The 23,176-nt window shown below is 38.6% G+C and overlaps 1 protein-coding gene across 5 annotated transcripts in view; it reads right to left on the bottom strand.

Annotated features, from left to right (window-relative positions):
- The window catches only part of PHKB (phosphorylase kinase regulatory subunit beta), a 104,333-nt gene that overhangs the window by 33,066 nt on the left and 48,091 nt on the right, over window positions 1–23,176 (bottom strand). For all 5 annotated transcript variants that reach the window (XM_026713996.2, XM_087940665.1, XM_087940664.1 and 2 more), the window contains 11 exons: window positions 21,194–21,391; window positions 19,234–19,291; window positions 16,378–16,455; window positions 14,336–14,494; window positions 12,416–12,510; window positions 7,485–7,540; window positions 6,418–6,511; window positions 3,938–4,021; window positions 3,368–3,472; window positions 1,386–1,468; window positions 1,198–1,288 (listed from right to left, as the gene is read on the bottom strand). In XM_026713996.2, coding sequence (XP_026569781.1) covers window positions 1,198–1,288; window positions 1,386–1,468; window positions 3,368–3,472; window positions 3,938–4,021; window positions 6,418–6,511; window positions 7,485–7,540; window positions 12,416–12,510; window positions 14,336–14,494; window positions 16,378–16,455; window positions 19,234–19,291; window positions 21,194–21,391 — 1,101 coding nt within the window. The remainder of the gene's footprint in view (window positions 1–1,197; window positions 1,289–1,385; window positions 1,469–3,367; window positions 3,473–3,937; window positions 4,022–6,417; window positions 6,512–7,484; window positions 7,541–12,415; window positions 12,511–14,335; window positions 14,495–16,377; window positions 16,456–19,233; window positions 19,292–21,193; window positions 21,392–23,176) is intronic.

The raw sequence follows: 23,176 nt of genomic DNA, 5'->3' as shown, positions 1-23,176 counted from the left end.
AGGATTTTAAGGCAGGGAGAAAGAAGGATTATGTTTCTATCTCTTCCTCCAACCATCCAATTCAATTTCCTACCCAAATATTTATGCTTTGCTGGAGAACAAAGTTGCACTTTTTCTTATTAATATTTTATCAGGTGTACATATTATCTGCTATTAATCCTTTGAATATTCAAATATATCTCTAAGGGGAAAACAGATTACACTGAATCAATGTTAAGCTTTTCTATGAAAAAGGGTTTCACACTGGTGAGGCAAAACTAATAGAGATAAGGTTAGAGTAACTTTTCATTTATATAGCAAAATATATCAAGAATGCTATCCAACCACAATGGGAAGACTGTCTCCCTGTCATAGTTTGATTTACGTGTTTTATACTGATCTTTATATTCCCCATTTATCTTGTATATCTGAGCGCAAATTGTAATAACTTTATTATAACCCATAAATGGGAAAAATATTCTAGCCAAGCCTGGAAACTGTAGTTTTACGACCAAAATGGAAAGTATTTTTATGCAAAATTATATAGGTCTTCTATGAATTAATGTCTAAAAGCCTAACTCTCTGTATACAAATGCAAAAACTGCAAGTAAATTATGAACATGAACATATATTCCCTCTAATAGATAATGCATTATTAGCATTTCATAATCTCGCCATTTCAATTTTTCCTCTTTCTATAATGAAATGGACGATATCCAAGAATACAAGAGCAGAGTAATTTAGGAAATTAATGCTCAAGCCTTAGCTAAAGAAAATGTTGCATTATTTAAATCTGAGAAGTAATTGTATATAGGTCAAGTTGAAAATACCACAATGGCTCCAGAAGTCTATCTAAGATGCCAAAGATCCTGGCAGCCTTTATTTATTAAGGACTTAAGCAACATTTTTAAAAACAGGAAAGAAACACAAAACTGGTGAACCAAACAATTTTCAAACAGAAGCTGGATTTGATCAGTTGTCATCACTGTCATCTCTTCTTGATTGCATGGAACTGAACCAGAGGTGGTATTCAGCAGGTTCTGACTAGTTCTGGAGAACCAGTAGCAGAAATTCCCAGTTAAAGGAATCTTTGAGTTAACTTCAGAGGGTTTGTCATGTTTTTGGAGCTAGGTCATATTCATAATTGCTGATTACTTGAAATTTCATGCCATGCATCAGTTACATTTATACTATGCATCAATGAAAAGTCAACTATACCTGCAGCCGATCAACACGAACCTTCACTCCACCAACCACACCTTTCTTAAAGGAGGCAAGCATGTCTAGTATGGGATTGAATCTACTTCCCCTGATGTAAAAAACAACAAGATTTTAATGGTTGCAAACTTTTCAAATGACCGATCATTGGGAATCTTATGTGCAGGTTTCTATGGACGAACTCTTACCTTATATTGTCCTCTCGGATGAGCACAAGAAATAAAGGACGGCCATGCATTTTCCAGTATTGTTTAATGAACTGCAAGGCATTCTAGGGAAATAAAGCCCCCCAAATGAAATAAGAATAGGGAAGTAGGGTAAATTGCAATAAAAACATCCAATTAGCAAAACAAGACAATATATTAGACTACATGGATGTGTTGAATGCGTGTATGGCTGGCTGGGGAATTCTGGGAGATGAAGTCCATATATCTTCAAGTGGCCATGCTTGAAAAACATTGGTACATACAATGCAATTTAGATTTAGTGGACAGAAAGATGAGAGACAGAAAGAGACAGAGAGAGGAAGAGAGAGAGACAGAGAAAGAGAAAGAGGGAGGGAGGGAAGGAAAGAAAGACACGGAGAAAGAGACAGAGACAGAGAGAGATAGAGGTAAAGATTACATATAGTTTAATCCTTGTATATAAAATGCATATAATGCACTGAATTCTGGGAGTTGAAGTGTACACATCTGGAATTGCAAGCTTGCAAAACACTGGTATATACAATGCAATTTCAATATAAAACAGATCTGGATCAGTCCAATGTGGTGATTCTCGAAGATGATTTGTAACATGGAAATGAACTCTGTGGAAAAGGCTTCATTGGCCACAAACATTAATGAATTTCATAGGAGGCCCATGTCAGAAATATTTACTGAAGTGGCATTTTAGGGAATGTTCTTTTTCTTCAGGGATAATCTTTATTATCCTTCTGAAAAGAATTATTTACAGAGAGTGGCAGGAGTTATATTCCACTGTCCGAAAACCTATTTATCCTCTGGGTTTTTTTTGTAAAAAAATAATGCAAGCCACCAAGTCAATCCACTTAAAAGTCCATGGAAACTGACAGAATTCAAATGCAAAGAAAGAAAGAAAGAAAGAAAGAAAGAAAGAAAGAAAGAAAGAAAGAAAGAAAGAAAGAAAGAAAGAAAGAAAGAAAGAAAGAAAGAAAGAAGAGAGAGGGGGGAAGGGAGGAAGGAAGAGGGAGAGAAGGAAGGAAGGAAAGAAAGGAAGGAAGGAAGGAAGGAAGGAAGGAAGGAAGGAAGGAAGGAAGGAAGGAAGGTAGGTAGGTGTGAGTGGGGGAGAATATTTTTTAAAAGATAAAATTATAGAGCATTGTTCTCTGGCGCAGAGTGTTCCCTGATTATCCAACCCAATCTTTACAAGCCAGCAGATGCTGAATATACTGTAAATCAAAAACTCTCCTTGGGGTTTGAGCAATTTTGTAATTTCCTTCTGGAGCACCAGAATTATTTTTTCCCACTTATGAAAGTGAAGCTTATCAGTTCAAATGTAGATTTCTAGCAACTTTGATCAATTCATCACCATTCCAGTCTCTCTCCCAACCTTCTCTTTCTCCCCCTCTCCCTCCCCATTTACAGCTCTGTGATTAATCCTCAATTTAAAAATTTTCAAAGAAAGCCAATCCTGATGCTTTGGTCTTTTTAATGTGGTTATTTGATAGTGGTCTGCATTTCTTTTATCTGTCTGCTTCATCCTGGACTTCTCTTTGACCTATTTCTGTGCTTCTTAAGAAAATAAGAAAAGGTACAACATCTTATGGTGAAGAGGATATTTTTTTCAGGAAAAGCAACTCCAAATCCACAAATGTTCTTCTATGACTCCAAATGCAGTAACTTTCAACTTTGTGGCTAATATATGGAATTAGCTATATAATCCAGTTTAGTGCAAGTTAACTCAAAGTATGCCTGTTTCTTTTTTTAGTGAGGTTTTCTTTTATATAAGTAAGCAATTAAATTCAACTTCAGGTACAAGATTCTAGAGAAAGTAATTGTGTCCCTTCCTTATTGAGTATAAGGCCTTCTCATTTTATTTTATTTTCTTTATGTTCCCAGACCAATAAAGCACAAGACTTAATCTATGATTTAAGTATCCAAGCTTCTAAAATTAAAACATACAAGCAGAATCAGATTTTGTCAGAAAATACCTTAATATCATCAATCAACATCATAACATCCTGCGACATGTAGAAATCACTCAAGTCAAAGATGATTGGGTAGCAAACCACCGTTTTCCCCAATATTCGATAAATCTGTAGAATAAACCATCAATGTCTCAGATCCACGAAACCCAAACAATCAGATCTTCATCTTGATGAGAGAAAACTCTAAATTCTATGTTATAGTTAAAACGTTTTTCATTTTCAAGGCATCCAAGCAAGCCAAGCTAAAAGTTTGGTGGGACTTCACAAACTAACATGATTATAGGAATACAAGTTCTATCCACCAATTACACTGGAACACCTATGAGAGGTTTCTCCTAAATTACTAATGATTCTTCCTAAGAACCTGCACAAAAAGGGTTGATAAACTAACCTTAGATAAGATTTGCAACTTCAGTTGTAAGCCATGAAAAATTCAATGGGCCCTAAGTCCTGAAAAGGGAGCAGAAAGCTTCGCTCCAAATTTCTTGCCAAGCTTAAGAGAATAATTTAGGCCACCTCCAATATTTATGCTAACTAAACCATGCAGAATAGTAATTCTCTGTAAAAAAAAACCTTTGATGTTCCAAGACAACCAATTGGCCGATCGGGTCTTCCTGAGAGGCCCAATTTTCCGTTGATGCCCAGATGGAAATAAGCCTGTAAAACAAGATAATGTAAACATTGCATGCACACACACAAACACACACACACACACACACACAAAATCCAACATTCAAAGAGAAGGTCTAGGGTAGTGTGTTTGGGAAGGATCGAAAAGGAGAATTCCTTATTCATTTTTTTTTTTAAGGATCAAAGGCTCCTTCAGGCAAAATCAGAATATTTATGATCTTGGAGCCCAAACGAAGAGACAAGTGGATGGGAGACGGAAAGGGAAATGATCTGGAACACTGTTTAAAAGAAGAAGAAAAAAGTGGTCACCATTTCTTACTTCTTGCACATATGATTGCCTCGGTGAACAGATTAACTGAGTTCTACCCAAAGCTTTCTGAGCCAAGAAGACTGCAGGGAGGCCAGTCAATGATTCTGCAGCAGAATTACCTTTTCAGAAAGCGAAGGTCAGCCTCCCACTGGCATTAGTGGAGTGGTTTGGAAAGAAAACCAAGCACGTAGAAAGTAAAGAGAAAGGATGGCAGAAATCGAAGAGAAACTCCACTTAAAAACTGCACCTGGGAATAGGCACAAACCTCATCTATTCTTTGCCTTTCGTGGAACGGCAGACCCATATTTAACGGCATCCTGTTAAAAGGTATTGAATTATGGGCTAGGTCCCGTTGCCTTTGGTAGCTCATAAATTATGGAACGTCAGAGCTACGCTGTTATCAATGCTCTATGTTGAGTTTATAGGACTCCCTTCCTGAAAAAGTTATATGGGATTCCAATTTATCTGAGGATTCAGTTCAAAGAAATATTGGTGACATCTCAGGGAGTTTTGTTTGCAGGCTGGAAAACTGAAGGGCTTCCTTCTCTTCCTCTCACTTATTCCTGTCCTGCCCCAGCCAGGCATGGTGGGGTGTTAAGTGTTTGGAATAAAATAAACATCCATAATTGAAATACACTGACTATATAAATGGATTTATTATTTATCGGGTAAAAAGTGGTGGTCTAATTTTAGGGTGTTTTTTACCCCTCAGCAGACTAGGTAGAATTGTTGCTTTGTTTATTTCTGGGCACTTTAAAAAATTTTAAATTTAGACTTTTTTAAAAAAAATGAAAGCAAGAAACAAAATATTGACATATAAATCAGATTTCCCCTCCATTTCTCTGTCTCTCTCTCTCACACACACAGGGTTAAAATAAAAAATACGACACCTTCCTCATCTTTTTGCCACATGAGTCCAATGTTCCATATAAAAATAAAACATTGAGATTCATCTGAAAAAGATGGACACTTAGTCCTCTAAAACAGCTTTATTTTCACAAAGGTCTAAGGAGAAGCAGACTCTCGTTGAAATTATCCAAATTATTTGACACGTTAATGGATTTCTCTGCCGAGATATATATGATAATCACTTCTTTGCTTTTTTTAAAGGTTCACTTACTACTCAAAATAAGTTACTCTCTGAAATTCAGTTCCATTGAATCCCTGTCATGTCTCTACTGCACCTAGCATTGCAAGTAGCAAAAACAAAGGAGAATTGAACTATGAACTCTTTTTCTACTTATTTCCCAATTCAGTGATTTCCTATAACTACAAAGCTGCAATTGATGGATGATTCTTGGGGCAAATATTTTCTTTCTTCTGTTTTTTTAATCAAATCAGATCCACCAAGGAAAAGGAAGGAAGGAAAAGCCAGCATACAAAAAATTGTGTTCTTCTCTTTCCTCCCTTTAATCATGTCCATTCTTGGACACTGCCTGGATAATTCCCTGCAGTTTTCTTGGCTTTTTTTCCCCCCGGAAATGGTTTGCCATGGCCTCCTTCCTAGGGCTAAGTAAGAGTGTCTGGCTCAAGGTTACCCAGGGTGCCTCAGGTGGGACTAGAAATCACAGCCTCCTGGTTTCTAATCTAATGCTGAAGGAAAAAGCAGCACAAAGAAATATGTAGATGTCTAACAAACAGCTTTGTCATTGGGATGCATGTCGTTTTGGAAACATATTTTGCCTGTGACAATTTTATTCGCTGAGTAATCTCAGAATACAAACATGAATAAGTTAAAACCTATTTGCTCAACAAAATTTGAATTGGACCTTGTTTACAAATGAGATGTGTTTGGACTAGAAAGATTTGCTGTTCTAAGCACTAGAGCGAAACAATATTAGAAGAGGATTTTCTATATATAAAAGCGAGTGTATCATTTATTCCATTTTCTCATCATTCGTTTCTAGCTATTTCTAGGGTGTTCCTGATAATAAAACCTGTGTTTATCGATGTGTGTGTGTGTGAGTGTGTATGTATGTGCACATATATAGTTTTTTAATTTGATATAAGTAATACCAAAATAAAAGCAATTTATCATAGCCTAAGAAACACTGGTTTTAAAAAGAAAATGAAAATATTTTTTTTTAAAAAAATCCTAAAGGTGATAGCTTACCTTCACAAGCTCCTGTTGAGGCCAAATTTGGATGGGTTCAACTTGTTGTGGTGTTTGTGTTTGGATGCCATATGTGTTCAGAAACACCTGCAAGCTGTTGTTGTTTTCGGTGAAAACATTACAAAGGGACGTTAGTGTAACAAAACTGGAATCTGCTTTCAATAGACCATGTTTGAAAGAAATGTTACTCTTACAAATGGAATCAAAGCTAGGCTGGCTATAATAATCTTTATGACCGCTTTTAGACTTTCAAGGATAGAACTACCATCATCATCATATCTTAATGACCCCATAATCCCTTGTAGGGTGGAGCCTGGGCAGCTGAATGGAGCTAGCAGAGTGTTTAATGGCCGGATGCCCTTCCTGTCACCAATGCGGAGTTTTGTTCAGCAGATGTGTTTTGTTCTCGGTGTGAAATATCTGCCTCTACCTAGGATTGAACTCATAGCCTCCTGATTTGTGAGGCGAGAGCTCCACTTCTAGGCCACCGCATCACTCCAAAGATAGAACTACCATGTAGGTCCAATTATCTCCAAAGGGTCTTGGAAGGGTCTGCCTGTGTCCACATGCTCATAGAACATGTTATAACAGAAGCACACCAATCTTGTGATAGTCTAATGCAATGTATCTGTCCAGCCTATAACTCTTGAACCTGCCTGAGCTAAACCGGAAACCTGAATATGGCTGGTGACAAAATTCAGATCTGAACCAAGAATTCTTCCCAATCCATCTCTTCTGAGATCAGTTCTGGACCAGGGAACGTGGACTTCACTGAAGGTTTCTGCCTGATCTTGAAGCCCATTGTGTTAATTACAATAATTTGTTGATCGGGAGAGGGAAAAGCCAAGCTCCTGATTTTAATTTCCAGCCTGACCCATCAAAACCCAAAGAGTTCACTCTCTGCTTCTTGACTGCAGGACGTTGTTGAAGGAGCGACGGAGAAGATCTGTGGGGTTTCACCCACAGAGCCTCCAGAGATCACAGCGTTCCCATCTAAAGTGCTGGAATCACCAAGTGGCACATTGAAAGCCAGTCAACGAGATTTATTGGAGAGCTGAAGGACTTACCGCTGGCTTTCAGCAATCAAGGCAACATGGACCACGAGGTCATTTTCCAAGGGACCCTAAAAGGATAAGAAGAAGAAAAGAAAACTTGTTTTTAATTGGAACTCTCTATCTGATTGTTACCCACCGCACAATGTGAAGCCAACGGGAACAATAACCTTCCATTAAACATGACTGGCGTTTTCCGGCTGCGTGGCTGCTTTCCATTCATTCTTTATTGCCTGCTAATCAATTTGGTTATGCAAACAGGACAAAGGAACATCGGGGAAACAACAGGCATAAATCTCAGTGCCACCTGAGGAACTGCGCTGTCAATAATAATTATTATTTTTTTGAATGATGCACTATTGAAATGGTAGGAACAGATTGTGGTGGTGAAGCAAGAAGGAGAAGACACCATATGAGCTTTTGATTGATTAGACTTGTGCGTCATTTTTTAAAACAACAAAAGCATTTTCTACTAGCCCATGAATGTAACATTTACCGGTTATCTCTTAGCAGTGGTATATAATTTTGATGTATAACAGATGTTCTATGAAGCAGACAGCCTACATGACTGCACATGCAGAGTTTATTTACCCAAAGTCCTTTTCATTCCTTTTAATGGGCAGATTCCATATGTGTATTTGTCTGTGTATGGCGACGAGACCCCATCCATAGAAAAAAATGATGGAACTGTCACTGCCTATGGACATACCAGAACTTGGGAGTCTGACTTAAGGCACCGGCAGGGCATCAACTATAATTTTATCTGTAGGGTTTTTAATTGGGCAACTTCAGCTGGCATGATTGTCAGCATTCCAGGAAACCTCCACTCCAACCAACAACTCGACACAGACATCTTCTCAAAAGTTCTTTTTATTTCGGATAGTAAACTGGCACAACTGGGGAATCCTGAATCTAAAAGTTCTGGGCTTCCTTGCAATAAGTAAAAACTACAAAACCCATCCCCTGCACCTATCATCACATCACATAGCCCAATCACCATCCGTCCCAACCTGAGACTTCCCCTCACTTATGCGCAAAATAACATGACCTTGACTTAGAAAAAGAATGTCATTATGTCTAACTACATACACTCCAAGAAATTCCCCCCTCCCATTTTCTCAGGCTCAAAATGTGGCTGTGTGGGAGCATCTGGTCTCAATATGGCTTCCAAAGCTGACAATGATAATAGTATAAAATAAAACTATGTACGCTACACTGTGTTTGCTTGATACACACTAGCAAAATCTGGGCAGTTTCTATACATGTGGACTTCAACTATCATAACTCTCAACAATGGCTACTTTGGCAGAAGGATTCTAGGATAAGATAGCAATAGCACTTAGACTGATATACCACTTCACAGAGCTTTACAGCCCTCTCTAAGCAGTTTACAGAGTCAGCCTATTGAGTTGTCATTTTACTGACCTCGGAAGGGTGGAAGGCTGAGTCAACCTTGAGCCAGTCAGAATCAAACTGCCAAACTGCTGGCAGTCGGCAGAAGTAGCCTGCAGTACTGCATTCTAACCACTGCGCCACCACGGCTCAAGATGTCTAAACTGTGCATCTAGATCGCACCCACGTTGGTGAAACCTGCTACACAAATGTAACATAGATTGCTTTCGTCTGAGAAAAAAACTTGGAAAATAATCTTTTCTCTATGAAAAGTAGAAGGACACCTAACTTATTATTTAAGGATTTTAAATATTTACAATCCTCCTATGAATTTAAGAAGCAGTTCCACTTATTGTAAATCAGGCGTTTGTGATAGCCAGATGGTGTGGATGTGATGCAGGATTGAAACTGTTGTAGAGTAGAATAATAGAATTGTGGTTAGAACTTGGCGTGTGGTTTAAACTTCACAGTAACAGCTGAGCAATATGCAAGGAGCTCCCCACTCCTGACGGGGGTCTTGATTTAATCAGGATCAAGATCATTGGAAATTTGCCATCACAATATCTCCACCCGTTTGATCTGAACTTCTAATGGCTTCACAGCAGCCTGTTGACTGAGTTCCTGGCAGGACCTCTGTAGCACAACAGGAAAAAAAACTGAAGTACCGTGGAACACATTAAAAGGTCAACAAATTGGGAAAAGGTTGTTTTAAATGAGCAAAGCAAGACACTGAGGGATGTCTCAATTTCAAAACATAAACAGACACCCTGGCTCCATTAATGCTTTATTTAGCCTAATGCATTAATGCTTTATTTAGCCTTTTGAAGCCTCAAATACAATGGATTCCAGCAAGGTTAAATGTAAATGAGCTTTTAACATAGAGAAGAAGAAAGGACTGGGAAAAGAGGAAAACTTTTATGATTCCTTTCTTGGGTCTGTGATCCTGTTTTTGTTTGTTTGTTTGACTGAGAGAAAAAATGTTGGAATGGAGATATTTTATGACTGGAAGCAAAAGAAGCAACAGCTGCAGACAGCTGCAGAGAACTGCTACTGTCTGATCCTGTCTATACCAGGTAAAGTTTTAGTACTCAAAAACGAAGCCCTTTTATGAAGTACTTGTCCGTTTCAGTTGGAAATGGGAGATTCATAAGAAAAACAATTCGGGGGAATTACCCAAAACACGTTATCATTTTTGTGTTGTAGGAGAGAACCATTTTAAATGCAGATGAGCATTTTTACATATGGAGCCATTCGTGCATGAATTCCAGTTGGGGGGGTGGAGAATAACCACCCTTCAACAGATCTGTTTTCATGATAAGTTTTTAGAAAAAGTGCCATTTTCTAGCAAATAGCTTCTATCCCAAATCTCAAATTTGATTAAATTGTTTTATTACTAATGAGAACTACATGAGCTTCATTAATGAATAAGATTGCCTTTTAAAAGCAAGTTCAATTTTGGCTGACTGATTGGCTTTTACGAAGCTCTCTAGTATTATATATACATATATATTGAGATGACTAAATGGATTTCCTTAATTTGCTTTGGAACAAAAATGAGATAGCTCAATCCTCTGTAGTAAACTCTTTGTAGAGGACAGAAAAGCAAGCTTAGTTTCTGAACCCACAAGGAAGCTTCCAGCTTCAAACTCCATGGTTTGGGAAGAAGCATAGGGAATCTGGTTTCTTAATACTTCAAAGCAAATGTGGGCAAAGATTTTTTTTAACCTTCAGGTGCCTATTGTGTATCTTCTATGGACCGAGTCCTACTAGTATAACAATGACACCCAACATATCCCAGGCTAGAGAGAACTATTATGTTAATCCAATTCAGGTGCTGTAAAGAGGATGGCCTTGATAGAAAAATGGGAGGTCTCTTATCAAATAGGCAAGAAGGAAAGTATTCCTTGAACCCAAACAATAAAGAATGCATAAATCTCTCAGACACCCCCTGATTCACATGAGTATGAGAGAGGGAGGAAGTAAAGCATAAATAGACTTGCAATGTTCTGTAAGTATAGTCAAATTTTATACAGGTAGTTTTAATCTTAATGTGGAGTTGACTTCTTGGTCTGATCTACATCGTAGAGCTGTCAGGCATGAAGAATCAGGACCAAACGTTAAGTTCCAGGTAAGGTGATTTACTACTCATGCCTATACTAGTCAATGAACGGTCAACACTAAATTGGCTCTAGATAAGAGTTAACAGAATCAAGAGGGGTTGAACTTAGAACGCTTGTGGGAATGTAATGATTCCAGGCTTATTACTCCCTTGACGCCACCCACAGCTCTTCCTGACTTTCTCCTACATTTCTTGGGCCTTCGAGACAGTAAACAAGTATTCATTCACTCGGGAAAAGTGTTGACTTTTGTGTAGTGTAGTGAACAATATTTCCATGTGCTTTATTCTTATCTGAAATCAAAGGACAAATCCAGCTGAGTCATGTCCTGTGAGCCTTCTGCTGAGAAAGCCAATTCCCAAATAAGGGAATAAATGTCTGGAGAACACAGATTTACAACCAAGCTGGAGGAAAAACCTGTTAACTGGTTTCAATCCACATAATGGCTTTGCAGCTAAAAGGAATTAAAACAAATAAATACTAATGGAATGCCGGTAAATTCCAAAAATCCAACAAAACCACTTGATTTATTGAACTGCAAACAAATAGAAGGTAAGAGTTATGAAGAAGAAATTAAGATACAATCATGACTGTTTAAAAATAAATGTGTCAGGTACATTAAATTGATTTGACTGCCTTAACTTCTCTGCACACGTAAAAAAATACGAGGTGATCCAGAGAGTCTACCATAACCTGATAAATTTTGTGAGCCGTGTATCAATACACTTAATGAGAGGAGAATCATTTCACTTGTTTCAACCTGCTACTGTAGAACTTTCCCAGGAATCAACTACAAGCCTACTAACTTTTTTCATTGCCATTGTAACTTCAGACAGACGCTGAACCAATGGTCGTAAGTCAAGGATTACCTGTAGTTGCAGATGTCTGAACTGTAGTTTTAAAAAGAATGTAGTAGGAGAGCCAGTAAATTTAAGAACCGAAACAAAAGCAGAGGGTTTCTATGGAAAAAAAAATTAACTTACCAATGCATCTCACATATGCAGTTCTTTTTTATATGTTTTGTCCAGGCTGGTATTTTTTTTTCAAAGAAAACAAAATTGAATAAATTATAGGACAGGCTCCTGATGAATGCTTGCTAATTGTGATTTTAAGGTCTTAACTACTTGCTCAGCAGTGAGAGTTATTTCAGTTCCAATAGTTGTTCTTTAAGTAGACCCAGCCTAGGTAGACATTGATATAATTTTAGCAAACCAATTGGAATAACCCAGTCAAGTTTTGTAAGTTCAAACTTGCTTATTGGTTCTGCTAGCTTATAAAAACTGGTATACAATTTTTAACATATAAGCAATTTATTCTATGCTCCTCATCATAGACTAATCCAAGATAAAAAAAATGTTTGCAAAATGTTAGGGATCAACAATTTGCTCCACAGTAATAGACTTTTTTTCATACTTCAGTAGATATAGACATGCATACCTGATTTGAGTATCGCATGCTAATGTTCCGCTGATCTTGAGGAGGAATGAAGCGCTTGACCGGGTCGATATCTTTAATGCTTACTAAACCATCAACTGAAAGCAAAACCACCAACATCAGTTATTTGTCAACGGGTAATTAAGAGCATTTGTTACCACTGTACAATTTATTACTCTGAGATAGGCAAGAACCGAGATCAGCATCTGATCAGAAACCAAAATGATCATGAAATGTAGTGGCTGGACCCTAGATCATCGAATGGACCTGATCCCAGTTTGGCCAGAACACTCGGGGAGATCAGGAGTAGAATAGAATAAAACTTTTTAAAAACATTTTAAAACATTTTTTTAACATTTTGTGATACATGTTAAAGAGAGGTGGGACTTCAGTCAGTTGGTTGTTGTCATTATCTTGACTTTTCTTTTAACTCCCTGAATACAATCTGGATAGGATAAGGGTCAGATGGGATGGAATAGGAAAGGAAAGGAATAGCAATAGCAGCAGCAGCAGCACTTAAGACTTATATAGCACTTCATAGTGCTTTTACAGCCTTCCCTAAGTGGTTTGCAGAGTCAGCACATTGCACCCAACAATCTGAGTCCTCATCTTACCGACTTCAGAAGGATGGAAGGCTGAGTCAAACTTAAACCTGGTGAGATTTGATCTGCCAAATTGCAGGAAGCCAGCAGGCAGCAGAAGTAGCCTGCTGTGCTACGCTCTAACCATTGTGCTACCATGGCTCTTCATAGAAATGGAATGGAATAGAATAGAATAGAATAGAATCTTTCTTGTCACTTTAAATCCGCACTAATCAGCACCCATTAAAATGAAATTTTGTTGCAGTCAGCTCTCAAAAGTTAACCACTATACATACGCCCACATATACATGCACACATATATGATACGGAGAAACATCAATGGCTAGTTCTAATACGTCACAGTCCGTTTCAATCCCAGAATTCAAACAAGCAGCACGGGGAGCTTATTCCGAGAGACATTTCCAGCGTGTATTTTTTTTTTTCTCAAGGGTCCCCTGAAAAGCCATCTTGAAATCTAACACTGCACTGAGAGATAATGATCTTGAACGAACGCACTACGACAAGTCATGTGCCCGTAGGCTCACCTCCCCCCCACCCTCTCATTGTGCTTCAGACTTCAACATCAATAGCTTGGAAAAAAAAAAATCTCCTTGTCAGTTTTCTCTTTGGATGTAATAGGAAGCTACAGTTTCAAACAAGATACTGCCAGTGTTCAAAGGCAGACAAAGCAGCCTATGGAGAATACATCTGTCCAGTGGTTTTGAGGGAGGGAGGCTGAACATTTCTGGATCATAGGTGCATCATAATTGCAGACTGCTGCAGAGCAACATGGGAGAAAAACATTATTTTCTAACCAGGCTAGTGAACACCTCAAAAAATATCTGTTTCCTAAAACGGACGATGAACCAACGGACATTTGGCTCAAACAAACAGTGCTGTTCTTACATTGTTAAGTATAAAGGAGTTTGTTCTCAAGTTAATAAGCTGTGGTTTAGCAATTCTAGGAAACCGTGTGTGATAGAAGTTCAAGAGAGCCATGGTGGCGCATTGGTGAGAATGCAGTATTGCAGGCTAATTCTGCTCACTGCCAGGAGTTCGATCCTCACCGCCTCCAGATTGACTCAGCCTTCCATCCTTCCGAGGTCGGTCAAATGAGGACCCAGATTGTTGGGTGCAATGTGCTGACTCTGTAAACTGCTTAGAGAGGGCTGTAAATCACTATGAAGCGGTATATAACTCCAAGTGCTATTGCTAAAAGATCCCTCAGTAATCCAGGAACTTCTTCACACAGCTTCTAAAACTCACGAAGTCATCATAGGTGCAGGAAAACCTTATTCAAATAGGAGGACATTCTGATTCTTTGGTAGGTAGGCTTACTTACCGAGAAGTTTGGCAATAATATAGAGGGACTGTCCCAACAGAAAAAACTTGCCATCTCGCCCGTGGTTGCTAGGAAACCTTTTCTGGCTGCCAGGGTTTTTCTTTTCCAGTTCAACAAAATCAGCTGGCACGTGGTAATATTTAGGTACAACCGGATAGCCTGCAAATGTTTAAACAGACTAGTTAAAGAGGAATAAATGGAGGGACACGGGCGGTTGGAGAAGAAAGAAACAGTGTAAAGAATAAATAAATAAACACACGTACATCAAAAGAAGCGCCAAAAAAGAAGCGTGGTGAATGAAGTGACGCTACCGGTGCTAATAATCATTCTGTGCTGTAGCTCACTAAAGATACAAACCGCCATCACGATTTACACCTTGAGTGAACAGCTGCAATGCCTATAAACTGGTTCTGGGGGCGGGGGAGGTAATTTTTGACAGATGGGAAAGACTGTGCTTTTTTCTTTTTAACAGGTACCATTCTTAGGCTGGTGCTATGGATCAGAAATATTTACAACTGCTATTAGTGAAATGAAAAGCCATAATGAAAAAGGAGTTCAGGAATGATATAAAAAGACTTCATCTGCATTCTTCAATATGATGCTTTAAACCTGATCCCTCAATACACTGATTTTATTTTTTTTTAACATCGTCACATATAACTATGTGACGATGTTAAAAACTCAGTGTATTGAGGGATCGGGTTTAAAGCACTGTATTGAAGTATGCAGATGAGGTTTATAACTCAAATACATATTTTCAGATATATATCTATACATATATCTATATCTGTATCCATTTCTATATCTATATCCATAAATCTATATCTACCTACCTACCTACCTATCTATATTGGATGTATATCCATATCTGAAAATATATAACTATTTGGGGTACAAGTATTTGTACTGGTAATGCAAGCAAGAAGTTGCGTTTTGAAATGTTTAAATAGTGTATGCACAATTAATTAAATTATATATTGTTTCATACAAATGGCACCATCTGGGATTTAAAGCCATTTTTTTTTTTAAAAAAATGGTTAGTATTGCATGACGCAGTGGGACATTGGCCAGGATTTAAAATGGAAACAATAGGCTGCCATGAAACTTTGTAAAGAAAAGCATCTTACTTTCTAGAATGGTTCTAAAAGGTGGGAAACAGAGAAAGGGCTGAAATAATTCACTGTGGTTGTTTTAATCAGCCAGATTCAGCTGGAACAAAAAGCACCAGGCAAACCATGAATGGAGAGGAGTTGGCAGAATAAGAACAAAAGGATGATTTCTACAACAGATGCTCAACGACCCCTTTCTATTAATTTCAAAAGGGAATACTTTTATTATATTGATGTGGGAAGCAGGCAATCAAATCACAAATGTAACTGAAATGGAAACCTTTTAAACCTTTTGAGAAAGGTGAGTAAAGGTAGCCCCAATGCTTCTTTCCTATTTAAAGTCTGCATCTTGCAACACCTATTGTGTCATGATTCAGCTCTAAGACCAAGTGTACTAGGGGACAGCTTCTAGACTAGTGTTTTGCCAATTTGGGCAACTTTTTAAGATGGGTGGATTTCAACTCCTAGAATTCCCCAGCCAGCCGTCGGCTGGGGAATTCTGGGAGTTGAACTCCACCCACCTTAAGGTCATCCAGGCTGGAAAACGTGGTTCTAGGGGATCAAGAAATGTGACTTCCTTTGCCATGACCAGATATTATATGGATCCACTTCCCCTTACTCAATTGACCCATTCTACAATACCTTCTCCTTCAGGATGGTTTGGTCTCACACACCAGGTGGGTTGTACACAACAGAAGGAGAGGTGGCTAATGGCTCTTGAGCCACTGGATATTTAAACAATGGATGTTTCATTCACTGGGCATTTTCTCCTGAGGCCCATTGGAGAAAATAAATTAATGTGACATCATATTTATCCTGGACCTGAACTCTTCTACCAGTAAGCACCTGAGTCTTTTTCCTAGCATGGGACTGGCATTTGCTACATTGATTAGAAACATGCTTGAGGACTTTCTGATCCAGAGATCGCCATACCTTCAGCTGATTGTTGCAGTATAGGATCCAGAAGGTCCTGGTACTCTTTGACTTGCTCAGGGAGACCCCGGAAGAGCCCTGAAAGCAATCCAAGGACACTTTATTAGCAAGACTCGTCCCTTTCCAGTTGACTCAGCCGTTCGGTGATCAAAATTCAAGAAGCTTGGCAACTGTCATTTTACAACAGTTGCAGCGTCCCGGGGTCACATGGTCCCCTTTTGGGGACCTTCTCACAAGCAAAATCCGTGGGGGAAGCCAGATCCACTTAACAACCATGTTACTAATTTAACAATCGCAGTGATTCCCTTAACAAACTGCTCCAGGAAAGTCTGTAAAATGAGGCAAAAGTCACTTGCAAACTTCCTCGCTTACCCCCAGAAATGTTGGTCTCCATTGTGGACCGTTAAGTCAAGGACTACCTGCATGTCGCTATGGCTTACAATTTGCCCTTGGTAACATGGGCTGACACAGGCAGACCAGGGCTTAAATCCTGCCAATGTGGCAATGGGCACCAAAACCACAAACTGTGGCTTGCAGCCAGTGGTGAGATTCAACCTCTGTATAACAAACAGTTTGGTGGGCACGTGCTCACAGAGTGCTTTTGAAAACAGAAGGAAAGCTTACTTTTTACTGCAGCCCAGGTGAGTAAAAACAGCGCAGCAATCCGGGCTGCCACGCCGATCAGCTGGGCTTCAAACAAAGGAAATAGAGCACAGGATAGAGTAGGGGCAGATGGGTGGGGCCAAACCAGAGGTGGCATTCAGCAGGTTCTGACCAGTTCTGGAGAACCAGTAGCGGAAATGTTGAGTCGTTCGGAGAACCGGCCAATCCCACCTCTGACTGGTCCAGCACCCATCTCTTCTCTGTCTCCCATTGAGTCTCAGCTGATTAGCTGGGTCTTCTTTGGTTGCCCTGCACAGGAGAACAGAGCTGGAAAGCAGGTTAGTGGGGTGGGGAGGGAATGGAGATTTGGCAGTAACTTTCCCCTGCCATGCCGACTAAGTCACACCCAAGAACCGGTAGTAAAAAAAAATTTAATCCCACCCCTGGGCCAAATAATTGACAGAACTACCAGTTCACCAGAACTGGTTCATACTGGCTGAATCCCACCGCTGCTTACAGCCGACAAAGATCAGAAAGAGAGAAATGCCATAAAAGAAAGGGGGAAGATGGAAGGATAGATGGGAGGGATGACTCACAAGGTACTTTCCTATTACGCATTCTCTCTTATCATATGTGGGCATACGTATAATTTTTCATGGATTATACTGTACTACCCACTACTTCCCTAGTTGAAAATAATTTCCCTGGAAGGTAGGGGGTTATGAAATACCAGATGGACTTCCTGCAGTTTTGTCGTGATTACACTGTTAGGCTTTGATCTGTACAGAATTTTCTTTTAGTGACATTTGTCTATAATTCACACTTTGCCAGTTGTTCCATTTCCGCTTTCCAGGGGAAGGTTTTTTGGGGGAGAGGCTGGGAACTTTGTGGATGTCAAATTCTGCATTTCCTTGAAGATAAAGGTCATGAAGGAGAGTGTGTGTGTGTGTGTGTGTGTGTGTGTGTGTGTGTGTGAAATGTCTTTGAAGCTACATGAGATTTTAATAAAAGCCATTTATTTGATTGCGACTGATCTCTGAAAATCCAAACCCGGCTGGCAGGTATCTAAACAGCCTTACACTAACTAGATGCTCACATGGGAAGATCTAGCTAAAACAACCTTCTGTAAGTTCACTGACCTGGCTGGGAATGATGGGAGATGAGTTCCAACTAGTTCTTGTTGTACTTGTTGAAATTGATGGAGGAGCTCTTGTGGGAAACACAACACTGTTTTTGCACTAGAGAGCTCCCAAAACTTTTCAAAATTTCCAAATCATAAAGAAAAAATACTTTAGCTTGTTACCCTTAATTGTACATCTATAACTGCTGTGTGCAGCCAAACATAGTGAGAAATAAAGCTCACCACAGAAAAATAGTTTATTCCATCAAAGATAAAGGCAAAGATTTCCCCTGTCCAGCCATGTCTGACTCTTCTTAAATGACTGTCCAGTCTCCTCTTAAAAACCTCCAGTGATGATTTCTGGTGGCAAGCTGTTCCACTGGTTAATGGTCCTCAACGTTAGGAAGTTTCTCCTTAATTCCAGGTTGCTTCAATCCTTGATGAGTTTCCATCCATTGTTTCTTGTCTTGCCTTCTGGTGCTTTGGAGAATAATTTGACCCCCTCTTCTTTCTAGCAGCCCCTCAAATATTGAAATACTGTTATCATCCCAATTCTTCTTTTCTTTAGACCAACCGGACCCAACACCTGCAGCCGTTCTTCATATGGTTTAGTCTCTAGAGGACAGTGTTCATCCCCATTTCTTAGTATTGTCCAAAGACATTTCCATGGTCATGGGACTACATGCTGAGGCACTCAGAACGTTGTCACCTTCCCTCCAAAGTGGTACCTATTTATCTACTCGCATTTGCATGCTTTTGAATGACTAGGTTGGTAGGAGCTGGAGCAAGGAACGGGAGCTCGCCCCATCAATGCAGCTCTTGGGACTCGAACCTAGGCTATCAGCTTTCCAGCTGACAAGCTCAGCGTCTTTTAACTGCTGAGCCATCGCACCCTCTTGATTCCACAGCTAAATTCATTTTGCTTATGTAGGTGTAGCATTATTACTGAAAATTTGGCATAAGCAATTACAATCTATCTCTTGGTTTGCCTATATGTATGTGTGTGTGTGTGTGTGTGTGTGTGTGTGTGTGTATACACAAACACACACACACAAAAACCCACATCCACCAATTTATTTCTGCACATTCCAACTCTCTTCCCCGACACAATAAGAACACAAAATCATACTTACCATCAATCATCATAAAAATAAAAAAGAGAGGAAATTCGCATTCAATGCCATCAAAGAGCTGAAAGTTGTTTTAAAAAGAAAAGAAAAATAAATATATGTAACAGGCGTGCTGCAGTTTTATTTACGGAAACATATTCAAGCAATCTATTATGAGTTCAAAGGAATGAAAGATACCCATGAAAACAAATTATTCTTTTTAAGTACGGCAACAACTTACATGAAGAAAGAGAAGAGAAAAAAAAAAGATAATTCATCTAGCTACACACACACACACACAAATTTCCAACTCTTTCAAAATGCGGAACAAAAATTTTATGAGTAAGATTTATCACATCGTGCTTCTCCACAAAGGAATTCCATTTAAATTAAAAATAATATGAAAAGTGAAGGAAAAAGGGGAACTTCATTCAGACAGCTCTTAATGGAAAGCATTAATATTCAGTGCCATATCAAAATTTTATTATTAATACACTCCAGTCTGTAGCCAGCTGTGAAATTAAATGATAAATAATGTGACTATCTGTGACAGGAAAGAAACTATACTTTGAACCTGAAATCCAAACACATTCACCTTTAAACAAATCAATCAGGAAGAAATATGCTGATACAATATATTAAGTATTGCACATCCAAAATGCAAGCCGTGTCTCCTTCACTAAAATAGATGGCAAGGAAGTGCCAAAGTTAATAGCTTGTATGATTTGTTTGGCTTCTTCCCACTCCACGATACATCAAAGCAATTAACATTTTCCTTGGGTTCTGTCAAAACATGCAACATCATCAGGAGAGCATGGAGAAGAACACGACAAGAGCATCTAAAGCTCAAGTTCCCTCCATAGATTTGAAAGAGCTAAGTCATGTTGAGGTTGAGTCTAAGGGGTGGAATGGATTCTGCACTACTTGTCCTCAGAATGGGACAACTTGCCACGGCCAACTCACCATGGCCAACTTGCCTCAGCTAACTCGTCAGGGGACAACTCGCTGTGGCCAACTTGCTACGGGACAACTGGCAAATTCAATGATTCAGTTCAATTACTTAAAATGATTTAAACATTGCTTTAATTTTTGTCATTCGCTTTTTATTTTATCCTTTCTCTTGCACCCCTTTCTTGATTCTACTGCACCATTTCCTTGATATTAATGTAACTCTTGTCTGGGAGCGAGTTGACTGTGGTGAGTTGTCCTATGGTGAGTTGGCTGTGGGGAGTTAACCCATGATGAGTTGGCCAAGGTGAGTTGGCCATGGCAAGCTGTTGTAGACCCACATGTCCTGCCCTCTATCTGTATGTCTCCATACAGGTAGATTGCATATTGGAATAGGGTACATGGTTCAGGTAATTCTTCATCACACAGGTATAATGATACACTCTTCATCCCTTTGTATCAGTGACAGATTGAAAATGAGCCAAAGGAATACATATTGTTACTTGTAAGTGTATAAAATAGTCATGAGTTGAGCTTGGCCACTGGCTATCCAGTCTTTTGTTACTAACCAATGGATCAACGGTATTCCAATGTCTCAAAGTTTACCTCCATCCTATGTCTTTCTGGAAATTCAGTACAATGGGTGTGTAGGGGAGGCATGCCTTGAATTTTCAGAAAGGAAGACTTATAATTATATCAACAATAACTCAACATTTGTCTTTTTTTGTTAATTCAGTTACAAAAGTGCTGAAGTGTTGTCCTTTTCTAGCATCTTAAAAATATGATATAAAAATCATTGTTAAATCTGCCCTCGGGAGTGAACAGCAATGTCGGTAAATTGCAAATATTAGAATCTGACATTCAGAATCAAGTTAGTTGGCGCTACAAAATTTACTTAAAGTGGGCAAACCTGGAATTTCTTTGCCTAGTTATTGTAATAAACAGAGGTCAACAAAAACAAACTCACAGGTTTTGCATACTAGCATTTATGAACACACATTCATTCTTTCCCATATCACAGAAACAAGGTCATTACCTTAATTTCTGCTGGTTTATAGTACTGTCGGTTTTTGTCCTCCAACGCGGTTCTATAGCCATCTCTCAGAAAACGCTTAAATCCATATTTTCCTTTGAGTTTCCTAACTATCTTGTCAATTGTTTGACTATACAAAGCTTCATCGTCCACAGCAAATGCAGGATAGCTGATGCAAGGTAAGAGGGCAGCATCAGTGTTCTAGCATAACAAAGAAAAAAATGTACCTAAATAATGGATGAACATTCTCAATGCAATGGATGGTGATAAGAACACTGACCTCTATGTGGTATCTACATGTTCAAGAGGTCATACATAATAATTCCAAACCAAGTACTCTGAGGGTTTCTACAGAGATTCGCAGCCATCCAGGTCATGGTTGTCTCCAAGGTGCTTTTTCAAAGGGCAACTGGACTTTTTTTTCCCTGCAAGAAGTTTCGCTTCTTCATCCAAGAAGCTTCTCCAGTTCTGATTGAAGAAGCTCCTTGGGTGAGAAGCGAAATGTATTCCAAGAAAGACAAAGTCCAGGTGCCTTTTGAAAAACCACCTTTGGGACTCTGTGTGTTTTGGAATGAATTTTTTTAAACAGTTTTTCTTAGTTTAGCATACAAAAGAAAATACAGAAGTAAATAGTAGGGAAAATAGGGAAGGGAAAAGTGAGCGAAAGAAAAGGGGGAAAAGAAAAAATGAGACTCCCTTTAGTGCGGTAGAATAAAGCCTCAACTTTTTACTTTTACAAAGTAGTATAAACTAACCATTTCTATATGTTTTGGAATAAATTTTGAAGTCTGCCAATTATAGATTTTTTTTCTATTAATTCTACATCTAAAGTTGTGTTCTATTAGGAAGGGGAATAACGGATGGGTTCTGATTTGGAAATCTATGTGGACATTACTTTACGTGAAAATTTGATGGTGAAAATGTCTGAAGATCTGGCTTGGTCAACTGTGTTGGGGTCCCAATGTAAGCACATCATTCTTGAAGTTGTTTAACGGACAAAGATAAGACCGCACCTCTCCTCCTACGTTCATTTTGTTCCTTCTTCCCCATCAATTTTTGTCCACTGTTTATTGTTCTGATGTCTTAATGTTTTTATTATTTTTAATAGATATCTTTAGGGTTTTTTTTATTTTAAACTGCTTAGAGTAGTTATCAGGTGAGATGGGAAGCATCTAAGATAGATGGATGAAGGAAGGAAGGAAGGAAGGAAGGAAGGAAGGAAGGAAGGAAGGAAGGAAGGAAGGAAGGAAGGAAGGAATTATAAACTTCAGAGAAACAACACAAGGTGCTTCATTAATCTCTGAAGTCTACATACATGCAAAGTGGAGATCCATTCCATATCCAATGAGATCAACTTTCATTGCTTTATCTATGCAACAAACTACAGAGTCATCAAAATTGAAACCACAAGGGTTTAAATAAAGAAGCATATACATACATTGGAATGTTTACAGTGATTAGAGCTCTAAAATATTAAAATATTATAATAAAACAAAGCAATGTTTAGTCAGTTACTGAGAGAGTGAAGAGATTTTCTAAATACATAATCAAGGGTTGGGAGTTTTGTATTTTCTTTTTATATTATCGGCAATCTCTCTAAGGGAAATTTTGCAAGGCAAGTTTGCAAACAAAAACTGATTATGTTATTAGCAAAAGCAGTCTTATGTTTTTCTCTCTCATCTCTTGCTTTTGATTTTTTTGTGTGTGTGTTCATCACTTTTTGTACTTTTTATGCTTTGCATAATGTTGGTTACTCCAGAAAGGAACAGGATGATGCTATTTTATATTATGTACTGCAAAAAAAAAAAAAAAACCAAGTAAGCTTATAAATTAAATGACTATTCAAATCCCTGGAAAAGATAAAAAGTTCTTAAAACAGGGGAGACAATACAGAGAATAAATTTTGTCCCTTTGTTGGTTCCATGAAAATATTTATGGTCGCAATAAAAATTAAGGAAATTGTGAGATTAAATGTATTGGATTTTG

Source organism: Pseudonaja textilis, chromosome 11, assembly GCF_049901715.1.
Source record: "Pseudonaja textilis isolate UNSWEBS1 chromosome 11, rPseTex1.2, whole genome shotgun sequence".
Classification (NCBI taxonomy): Eukaryota; Metazoa; Chordata; class Lepidosauria; order Squamata; family Elapidae; genus Pseudonaja; species Pseudonaja textilis.
This window is presented reverse-complemented; position numbering and strand designations above follow the sequence as displayed.